Source organism: Dendrobium catenatum, unplaced genomic scaffold (genome assembly GCF_001605985.2).
Source record: "Dendrobium catenatum unplaced genomic scaffold, ASM160598v2 fragScaff_scaffold_1557, whole genome shotgun sequence".
In the NCBI taxonomy this organism is placed as follows: Eukaryota; Viridiplantae; Streptophyta; class Magnoliopsida; order Asparagales; family Orchidaceae; genus Dendrobium; species Dendrobium catenatum.
The window spans coordinates 8,398,911-8,410,646 of NW_021320019.1; the positions used below are offsets into that span (position 1 = coordinate 8,398,911).

An 11,736-nucleotide genomic window follows, 5' to 3' on the forward strand; every position below is an offset into this window, starting at 1 on the left:
ATAAATGGGTCGATGAGCTGGTCAAGTTCTAATTGACTCGGGTTGGATCAAACAATTTGACCCATATAAACAATATGTTAGGTTCAAGTCAAGCAAATTTGGATCAGGTCAACTTCGGGACATATATGTACCAGACAAGTCAACCCGAATTGACAATCCTAAATTCCAGTACCTAGTTATGATCGTAACAAAGGATATCAATATGTGGGTTATAATGCCTTCAACAACTCTCTAGAAAAAATGTCTTCTCACACTGCTCATTAAAGTAGGTTATGATCAAAGTGAGCCTAAAAAATTATATATTATACTAATTAGTGTTAGGAAATGTATGATTCTTATTGTAAAAAAAAGTATGACTCTTTGAAAATAGGAGGATTATATGTATAGAGAGTGTATTTAAGACATTCAAATGTATTATACAAGTGAAAGAAGAAACATGTGAGCTTTTAAACATGCAAATGCCGTCGTGCAAATGTGCCCTGATTCATTCAAGTGTTTGTGCAAATGTATCTAAGAACATGCAACTGCATTATGAAAATGCATCCAGATTCGTGTAAGTGCATCACGCAAGCACACTAACATATACAAGTATACTGCACAAATGCATCGAGATTCATGCAAGTGCATTGCACAAGCACACTATGAAACATACAAGTGCATTGTGTAAGAGCATCATGAAACCTGCAAATATGTGGTGCAAATAAATAAAAAAACAAGTAAATGCAATAAAATTTCACAAGCATTCTTAAATTTCAAGACTATTTAAAAAAAAAACAAATCTTCACATGTGCTCCAACAAGCGCAATGAATATGCATGCATGATGCCCAAGAATATTGGACATACTAGAAAATAATAAAAGAATTTTTAAAATTGTCGCTCTGAAAAGCATGCAAACATATTATGCAAGAGCACTAGATCGTTTGCAAGTGCATCGTGTCAATGCACTGAAATGCATACGAATACGATCAAAGTATGTAAATGTGTTGTACAAATGCATTAAAAAGAATTTAAGTGCATCGTGCAAACAAGGAAAAGCACACGCTTCATTAAAAAAGAAGTTCATCACAGGCAAAGCCCGTATGTTCCCTAACGACGTCAAACCCGTAAGTAATGAATCATAGGGTATATTCGATAGTAATAAAGTCCTTTATTTGCTAAGGTGAATTCAGATATATCCCTTTAGACAAACACCACGCCAATTCTACAAGATATTCTTGGAAAAAGCAACCCATGGCTGCCAATAAGGTACCTTCTGTCAGGTTGGATTGATTATCTCCTTTAACTAAGTAGACCAGGGATCATGATAGCCTGGGATAACGGAACCATGGGATTTTAATCAGGCTCGTCTTAATTCCCCCAACCACCAGTTTTAAGTTTATGGTGATAACTTCTAAATCATAAAGTCAAATTCAAATCTTAAAATTGTTGCTATTATACACTGGATTTACAACCTATGCGACCTCTTTAACAACTAGCCTTAATCGAACGTTCTCTTGTTATCGGGAGGGATAATTAACTATAGGGGCTTGCGACTATAGGAAACCAGATTTCAGATCATAAAGTCCTCAAAAAATGAGGGCGAAATCTCTACGTGGTGTCTTATCTAAAACCAAATCTGCCTTCTAAAAATTCACCCAGAAACTAAATCCGTTAAAAATCTCCGCCTCCACACAAAAAAAGAGACTAGCATGAAGAGGCTGGGGTGTGACGAATTTTCAGAGCCCATAATATAAGCCTCGATCTTCTGGGTAACTCACAAGTAAAGCAATAATTCTCAATTTTCAAATCAAGTTGTTTTTAAATATCAAACATAAATCAATAATCTCAAACATAAATCACACTTAATGGGACTTATAATGGATGTAAGCCTCATCCCGATAATTTGGGCAAGCAAAAAGTTAACAAACAAATCAAATCAAACATTAGGCCTTCCAAAGGATATAATCCACAATCCAACTTAAATTGAGCTAGCTCTTTAACTAATAAACCCGTCAATTAAAATAAATTTCACCAATTTAAACCATAAAACCAAAAATCCTACATGCATCATTTATGTCTTTCAATCAAGCTCAAAGTCATAAATAATTAATATTCATCTCATGACTCTCAAGTTCTTATGGATCATGTCTAGTTCCTCTCAACTCCAAGTGATTATGCGTTATACCTTTGAATAATTCAAAAAAATTGATATGACCATCCTACTAGTAAATGAATCGAAGCTAATCTTGAATGTTTCTTTGACACATGCATTTTCACTAAAATATGCCCGAGCATCCAAGAGGAGATCCAACACATGATTGTCAATCAGGTTCGCTAGACAATACAACTTATAACCTTCTAACATTAATAAATTGGGTCTATTAGTAAACCCAAGATAACATAACAATGGGATCTTGTTCAAATTTATTTCCATCTCCATATCAACAATCATTTCCCATTAATTAACTTAGAATCTAAATACCAATCCAAGCCTAAAATTGAGCTTAAGATATCTCCTTAATTGAAGATATTCTCCAGAAAGCTAGAGGGATAATTAATTATAAGAGCCTATATCCATAAAAATTCTTGGCCTTATATTGAAATAAATCCTAGTCTAACATTAGAAGGAATGTGATGGGAAGTGGATGCAATTTTAGTAAAATCAAAGAACGACAAAAAAATTTTAGGAAGAACACGCCTAACTCTTCTTATTACAAAATATATGAAAGAAAACAACAAGATACATTTGGATCTTCAATTGGAGAGGAAGATTCGGCTCTCCCAAATCTCTAACTGGCGGCTACAACCCTCACAATCTAAGAAATTCTAATTTCAGCAAACTCCAAACATAATTTTGAAATCATCCTATTGTTAGCCTTATTTAGGCTCCCATAATTCCTTCCCAAATCAGCCTCCTTTTTCCTAAATAATTCTCTCTCAAATTTGTATTCAAGTTTGATTTATTTCCCGAATTAATTTCTTCCTAATTATAATTAGGACTTTCCTAAATAATCCTCTTAAATCCTCCTCTTCCCTAAATAATTTCCTCTTAGAATTTAAATTCCAATTAGATCTCTTGTCCTAGAGAATCCTTCCCAATTATAATTAAAACATTTCTAAACAATCCCTCTTTGATTAAGAACCTTCCTAAATAGCTCTCTATTAGGAAACTTCCTAATTCTCTATCAATCAAATCAGCCGGTCCATTAATACTCCCCTCCCAAAGTCTCACCTTATCCTCAAGATGGAACGAAGAAAACTACTGCTAAAGCACTTGACGAATAGCACTGGACTGAAAAATGAACTAGCATTGGGTTGAACGATCCCTGCCTCGAGCATCTCCTTGACTAATCTCTCAATCTCTTCATTTTGGATTTGGGGATGACAATACAAACAAATACTGATAAGTGAGATTCCTTCCTTCAAGATGTAGCTTGCTTGCGTTCCTGCGGAGGAGGCAACCCCATAACTGACTGGAACACCCCCTCGATAGTACTGTAGGGGTGGTTGAACCATGTCTGGTGCTTCTATCTTCTCCCCATCTTTTTTCTCCTTCCAAACTTTGCACCTCCTCTTCTTCCCCTAACATTTCAACCTCCTTATTTTTCCCTCTCCTTATCGAATTAGGGTAGCAGCTTCCTAATCATCTCCTCCATGATGACAAACTTCCCATCGATCTTCTCATGGATGGCTAAAAATTACTTTTCGAAATCTGAAATCTTTACAAAATCATATTTCAATTGTCTGATCTCCCTTTCCAACATTTCTTTCAGCCATAGGTACCTGAATCATGCTCTGATACCAATTTGATCGGAAGTGATTGCAATTTCCGTAAAATCAAATAACGATACAAAAAATTTAGGAAGTACACGCCAAACTGTTTTTATTACAAGCTATATGAAAGAAAACAACAAGATACAGTTAGATTGGAGAGGAAGATCTAGCTCTCCCAAATCCCTAGCCGACAGTTAGAGCTCACACAACCTAAGAAATTCTAATTTCAGCAAACTCCAAACATAATCATGAAATCATCCTATTATTAGCCTTAAATATGCTCTCATAATTCCCTCCCAAATCAACCCCTTTTTCTAAATAATTCCCTCTCAATTTTAATTCAAATTTGATTTATTTCCCGAATTAATTCCATCTCAATTATCATTAAAACTTTCCTAAACAATCTCCCTTGATTCCTCCCTTCCCTAAATAATTCTCTCTTAGATTTTGAATTCAAATTAGATCTCTTGCACTAAATAATTCCTTGTCAATTATAATTAAAATATTCCTAAACAATTACGCTTTGATTAAGAACCTTCCAAAACAGCTCTCTCTTGATTAGGTGTGTGTGTGTATATATATATATATATATATATATATATATATATATATATTCTATCTCAAGAAAAATAACTCATAAGTCATCTCTTACACACTAAGAAGGGTTGAGGGTGACATGTGGTTTTTCTTGAGTGATTGCACTCCAATCTGCTTCTCAAGGGATTCCCTCTCTTCATACAATACGCTTTCTCTCTCTCCAATCAAAAATCAACTACTAATAGTATCTACAGAAAAGTGCACCCCACACCAATACTTCCTCTTGTTTCTTCTCCTTGCGTGATTCCTGAAGGCTCAATTTGATTCACAAGACAAATTTTAAGGACGAAAAAGAAAGAAACTAAAATGTTAGCAATCAACATTACAGGCCCATCATCAAAATGGCATCAAAATCAGTATTATCCATGTCATTCTACCATTTTATTATTAAAATATTGTTTAAAATCTAATTGAAATGGCTTACTAAGTTAAAAAATATTTAAATGTATCTTATTACCCTCTCTGTTGTTGAAAATCCCGCTTTAAACTCCTTTGAATCTATCAAGGGCACTTGTTCAGGTTTGGCATCTTCACCAGAAACCTTAGTGTATATTTTCTCTACTTTTGTGACAGTAGCCTTACATGGCAGCTTCTCTTCAGTAACAGGGTCCTGGATCGGAAGTTTTTCCTCTTCACCACTATCAAAGGTTTCTCCATATGGTGGAGAAAGCATCTGAAATACATACGTGTACAAAATAATGGCACCAACCTGTATAAAAGGCAAAATAACAATTAAAAGCAAAAAGGTGTGTATAGGACTCGCTATATTAAAAAAATGATGAGGTCAAACAAGTACACGTCCAGGTTGTACAAATTAATACGTGATTTGAAGTATCAGGGATATACACATTCAAACATATGGCAAAGAGATTCAATTTATTAAGGGATGTTATTAACAAGTTATGCTACAGAGAAGTCAGAAATTACTAGTTATGCATATCATCTACATAATTCCTTAAAAATAAAACATATAAAAATAACAAAAAAAACATACATAACTCCTTAATTATAAAGCAATTCACGGACAACTGCACACATCAGAAAAGCATATCTCGATTTTGTTAAACACGGATAAGCATTAGAAAATGCGCTAAGAAAAAATACAAATTGCAATAAAGAAAGAGAAAGTTGCAAACAAAGCCAAATGAAGAGGAATCTTGTATTAGAAGCACTCCAAAAACGTCACTAAGGCACGAGCACACAAGGTGGAGATAGTGAGAGACTAGGAGTAGGGGCTGAAGTGGATCGGTAGAGAAGTAAATTAGTCATTTTCATTCCTCCAAGGCACCACTTTAGTTTGTTCGTCAAATTGTTATAATTTTTTTGAAGAGTCCTAAGTTGATTCAGAGGGTGGTAAGAAATTAAACTTGATGAGATTTGGGAGAGTGGACAAGATAATCAAATCTATAAAAAGGTCTGAATTTTTTTATGAAAAATGAACGCCAATATAAAAGTAAGTGAAGGTACAATTTTAAAGAAAAACAGATCAGATTAAATTAGGAAATTATAATGTGGTGGTGCATCTGGAACCTTCTTCCACATATGTTGAGCCTCCAAAAAAATCAGTGCATATTTAACTAAATTAATAGCCCAAGAGACTTTGGATGCTCATAGAAATAGATAGGAAAGTCACAACCATAAGGAAATAGTATCATAAAAGGGATGCAAGAACAGTATCGCTAATAATAATATCCCCAACTTAGATAATCGCATGCATATATGTTTCTTGAAACTACTATGAAGTATGAAGGGAATAATGTATGCAAGATGCATAACTTTGAATAACAATAAAGGTATGCAGAAAATGACCATCGTAATATTTAAGCTCCAACAATAACATTTATATAATCAGAAATTCAACTTAATCAAGCTGTTCTTTACAGATGAATTCATCATATTTCAGTCAAAAGCATTCTTACAGCTTAAGAAAAGGGATATGAACTAATCAAGGATAACAAATTCAATAATAACTTGGAGAAAACAAAAAAAAAGAACAACGATCTTCCAAATAGAAAATATAAGAGTAGCAATAGTGCAGCAGTGCATCAAACGGAACTTATTTAGAAAAAATGAATATACTATAACAGAAATGCGCAACTATAAAATGAGAGTTAACAGTTTGCATAAGAAATAACAAATTTATTGGGGCCCCTCTCGGTTTAGTGATGAGAAAAAATGAAGTAATTTAGTTAGTGTCAAAAATGAATACATATAAGAGAATCATGATTCATAAGTAATAGCATGGAAAAGCAACCACATACCCACTGACCAAACGAAATATAAGCATTTCCAGATTCATGACATTTGTTAGGGTCGCCAAATGGATTGGATTCGTCTCGGCATAAAGCAGCAATCAAAACCAATGGTATATTCCCAATATTTCCTATAATAAGGATTAATCGAGTCAAACATCAAAACTATTTATTAGAGATGAAGTACTAAAATGTACAAAACAAATTTCGTGGTTAAGACACAACAATAAAAGTAGAGAAAAAAAAAATTGTGCAGATATAACGAAAAACCACAAGAGTATGGAATAAATGATATTTTACTGCAATGCATCGATGCTAAAAGAACCAACCCTGGTGAAGGCTTAATAGGCATTTAAGTGAGCAGGATATTCATGATAAGAAAAAAAAAATCAGAGTAACAGAAAATCTTGAGCTTATCTGACTTTTAATGATCAAAAACTGTACATATATAAAACAAGGCCATTCATATTTATCTATACATAAAATCAACATAGGAACAACTAAATCAGATTTAGCGTAGTGAACTTTGCAGAAATAAGATGAAATGGAGAATATGTACTGCCCTTCTCCTAAATACCAATTTAATCCATTTTTTATCTTTTATTTCACTGCAAATGCATGATCAAATTAAAATCATGAAATCACATTACACAATCTAGAATGTTCATTTGAGAGCTAACTTTTTATGTTCGAAGCATAACAAAACCATTGTATAAGCTCATCAAATTTGAAGTCTTATTTCTTCCTTGTTGGTAGATTAAGATAGTTGATCTCAATTTGACACTGGCGAAATTTTTAAAACAATCATCAGCTACTAAAGTGCATGGTAGACTTGGGTTTTTTTTTTTTTTTTGTGTTCTGAAATAAAAAGTAAGCAAACGGATTTATGATGACCCAACGGTTAGAGAGATTGTTTGGAGAAGTCATGAGTTTGAACTTTGAATCATACATTTTGCAATATTTTGCTCATTATTCCCCAGAACAATAATCATATTTTTTAATAAATATATTCAGGCATAGCAAAAATTTTTAAGTATAAATAATGAGCATAATTTATGTTTAAAATCTTTTTTTCATTTTTTAAATAATTAAATTTTCATATAATTTTGTTTTCCAAATTAACGAAATAATATATTTTTACTTTTTTAGCACATAATATGTTGAAATTTTTATTAGCTTTAGAAAAAATGTAAAAAAATAATATAAATTGTTAAAAATAAATTTAGCAAGGTTAACACGGTTTAGATGAGCTAATAATTCAAAATAATTAGTTTATGTAGTTTTTTATTAATTTTAAAAATATATTATTTAATTAATATATAAAAAATTTAAAATAAAAGATCCTCATAAAAATTTAAAAATTAATTTCTGATAATTTTACAAAATCTTTTTTTTTTTTTTTTTTTTTTTTTTTTTTTTGAATGGCGAGCAAAAAATCATAATAAGTGTGACTTGAACCTATGATATCTACAAAAACAACCTCCCCAACTACCAGGCCATAGATCACTCTACATTTTTTAAAATAATATTTAAAAACAACATATATGCTACCATATTAGCACCGATTTTAGTCTAAATCCTAGCTTTTGGAAATATTTCAGATGCAATGTCAGCATCTATCCTTGGACTCACTTAATCTAGTTTTCCATAAAACCTTTCTCGCTTAAGAAAAAGGAAAATTTGAGAATAAAATCACACAAAAGTAGGTAAGATAATCTATATATGGAAAACACACAAAGTGCAAAGACAATCTGATAAAAGATAAATTCTAACCAAATTCACCAAAGGAATACCTGCTAATAAATACTACCTTAAAGGACAAAGAAAAATGACTGCACCTTTGGATTTTGAATATTACCTATACCAATATGTATGATGGTGAACTTGAAATATGGATATGGAGGTCTAATGACAGATGCAACAATGAGGCCAATCAGAGAACCTGAAATTGTACCCATGATAATGTTGACAGGAATATACCACCTGAAAAAACAACACTCTCAATATAAGTTTCTCAATAGAAATGTATTCTTTATAAATATTTCAAAGTTATTTAACAGTATGTGCTGCATTCTATTATGATTAAGCAAGTGCAAGAGCTCATAACTCCCATTTGAGTGGCTCTTGTTACATGTTTCTTAATGATATTAAAAAGTATTCATTTGAAAGAAGTCCTGGCCATGAATGTCTGCATAGTCCCACATCGAATAGTTGAAAAATGATTCAACGAGAAATATGAGCAGTTGATTATTGCCAGTAGGCTTAAAAATTTGTTTGGATTGAAAAATGGTTTGACTAATGCTATATCTAACCCAATTTTAATTCCTCTTTGGTCACTCAATCCCAAATACAAACAGGGGCAAACGATGAAAAAAGTATCACGTAACAAAAATTAGCAGGAAAGAAATAAAATCTCACCAATCTAGCAATTTCTGCAATGTAATTGCTCGACCAAGTTGTGAAAAAATTAGACAGGGAAGTAGAAGAGAGAAGACAAGCTACAACAACAAGTAAGAATATGTTAGCCTTTTTTAAATAGAATCTAGCAAATCTGCAAAAAAGCTGGATATCTCAAATACATGCAAATCTTAAACTGGCAAAATAGGCCAATTGATACTTTTTGAATTCAAAAATGTTTAGACATGGCAAGGCTAACTAAATTTCTTGCAAAACATAATGATGTCACATGAGATCCCAATGCGGCTTAATGAAGATAAAAACATCTTCCCGTAAACCTGGAGTGCCTTGGAACCAAGACAATGCCCAATCTACAAGTTTTTGTAAGTTGTAAAACTTGATTGTCAGGATTCACATGTTGATAAATAATGAAAATCAGAACAAAAGCTTCATTTGCATAACCAAACATGTCTGCAGAATTATAATCCACAAGGATTGTTGACTGATGGGATTTAGAAAACTTTCAAGTGATCACAAAAGAGTTCGAATAGAAACTTCACCAATTCAGACGAGGCTACATTCAAAGGAGACACATTATGAGTTCTTGCTACAAGAGATTGCTTTGACAAGAATCACAACCTTATAGCTACAAAAGATACGTAGTTACATTAAAATATTAAAAGATAATCATATAGAATATAGAACTTTAAGAAATTCCACAAGAAAATAGGTGATCTTTCGTATTAATTCCAATATCAAGTGCAAATCCGGTAAATTTAAACATGATTCAATCAGAGAGGTAATAAATCATACGCAATCCTTAATGATTCTAAATTTCCCTCAATTAAAAAGTTAAGGCAAACTGTATCTAAGTCAATGGGACGCTTTTTAGTTGAATTTCCTCCCTACATTTTCACGCATCATCTCCTCAGACAGAATAATGAATGTTTAAGCAAACCAATATTTCGTTTTTCCTAGTCCAAAAAAGTCTCTGCAGCTAAACTGACAAAACTTTTATATGCTAGCACTAAAATCATAAGAAAATCAGAATATTCCAAACGTCCCTAACAAACACCAGTACTCTCCTCCTCCAGCCGATCCACCTTCTCACCAAATTATGAGTAGAGAATTTTACAGGCTATATATTAGAAGAAGATGTCAGATGAAGATTCCTCTTTTCACATCATGTAAGAATCTTTGTAGCACAAACATGAAGAAAGGTTGATCAGTCAAAGAAAATCAAGACGCAAAAGCTATTTTTTCGCAAGCATAAGTAGTCATTTTTTTGTAAAGCTTAAGAATATTCTAGTTGTTAACTCTCGCGTTTCTGAATATGCATGAATGTCCTAAAAGAGAATCTAAAAGGTTATATCAAGGTCAAATAGCTTCCCTTACCCCATTAAGGATCTTACGGCAATTTGCAGGAAGAATGTTTACATATTTGGAGGCCATGAGAAAACCCATGGAGCACATCGTGAAAACCTTTGCAATAGGCAGCACTGCAAACTTTATCGTGTAGAAAACGGATTCTCCCCGAGCAGCTTGACCATCTAATACGATGGCAAGCAGAGACCTTTCCATCATGCTTTCACGCAGAAACCTCAATATCAATAGAGAACCAGCCTCCGCTAAAAAAAGCCCTGCAACTCAATTCTTAGCAACAGAGAAGAAGCAACCTTCAGTGAATCTTCTCAAGCTCAAAAATCAAGTTTATATTCCTAAAAAAAATCACAAAAAGAGAATGGATCAAAACTTAAAACACAAAAAACAAAAACAGATTTCCATTATTCAAATGAAACGCAGCAATAATATCAATCAAAAATAAAACGTAAAATAAACTGCATTCACGATAAAATATAACTTTTTCCAACCGGAAACAAATTTGATTATAATAAAAATTACTTCCACGTAAATTTAATTACGTCAACCCGAAGCACCCTCACCATCTAACACACTAAAAACCTTATACGCAACCAACAGACCCCTTATCGCTTCCATTGTTCACAACGAAACCGAAATAACAAACAGCAGCAAGCACGCCAAATCCCTTAATTTTAAAATCCTTCTTAAAAACCGAAAACAGGACTGTTTCCCTCGAGTAGCACCTGCTTGTCTTCAGCCAGAACTCATGAACAAAAGCCAAGAAGCTGCATTGCCGAGAAACCCTAGAAATCCAAAGTACAAGGAAGTCGAGAGATTTGAAAGGCACGCGAAGTTTCCAGCACAACATCGTCGACTCCCTCCTCCTGGCGCCCAGCTTTTTGGTCTCAGCGATTTTACAATAATATAGAATAATCTACGTTAGCATGCTCCACGTAAGCGAAAAGCCATGGATTGCATGGCAATTTACATGCCCGAGCAAATGGTCGATGTAAGGTGGAGCTTAAAATTTATTCAACCCCCGATTAATTCTTATCCGATCTTATTAATTAAATGGGTTAAAAAAATTAACTCGAATTCACAACTAGAAAATCTAATGACTCTAATCTGACCTATTAATTTGCTTTGACTAAAAAAATTATAACTTATTATTTATAAAAAAAATAAGAATATTATAGGTACAATGAAAAAAATTAAGGAAAAAAATATTAAAAGAGTAATTTTCGGGTCAAAAGTAGGTTGTATGTCAGCTCGAATCAAACTCATTTCATCAAAGGATCAAAAAATCCAACCCTAATCTGGATTTCTTGGGCTTGGGTTCAAGTCGGGCTAGTAGGTCAATCATTTTCAGGGCAA

General features: G+C 33.0%; 1 protein-coding gene across 2 annotated transcripts in view; it reads right to left on the minus strand.

Moving 5' to 3' along the window:
• Positions 1 to 11,345, minus strand: part of LOC110113551 (protein PIN-LIKES 6) — a 62,152-nt gene extending 50,807 nt beyond the window's left edge. The window contains exons 1-6 of one of the 2 annotated variants that reach the window (XM_020846187.2): positions 11,106 to 11,345; positions 10,396 to 10,653; positions 9,022 to 9,101; positions 8,462 to 8,586; positions 6,613 to 6,734; positions 4,809 to 5,060 (exon numbers count right to left, since the gene is read on the minus strand). In XM_020846187.2, the coding sequence (XP_020701846.1) occupies positions 4,809 to 5,060; positions 6,613 to 6,734; positions 8,462 to 8,586; positions 9,022 to 9,101; positions 10,396 to 10,584 (768 nt within the window). In that variant the 5' untranslated portion in view covers positions 10,585 to 10,653; positions 11,106 to 11,345. Of the gene's footprint in view, positions 1 to 4,808; positions 5,061 to 6,612; positions 6,735 to 8,461; positions 8,587 to 9,021; positions 9,102 to 10,395; positions 10,719 to 11,105 lie in introns of both variants that reach the window. The other variant, XM_020846186.2, reaches the window with a different exon arrangement.
• Between the last annotated feature and the right edge of the window lie 391 nt (positions 11,346 to 11,736).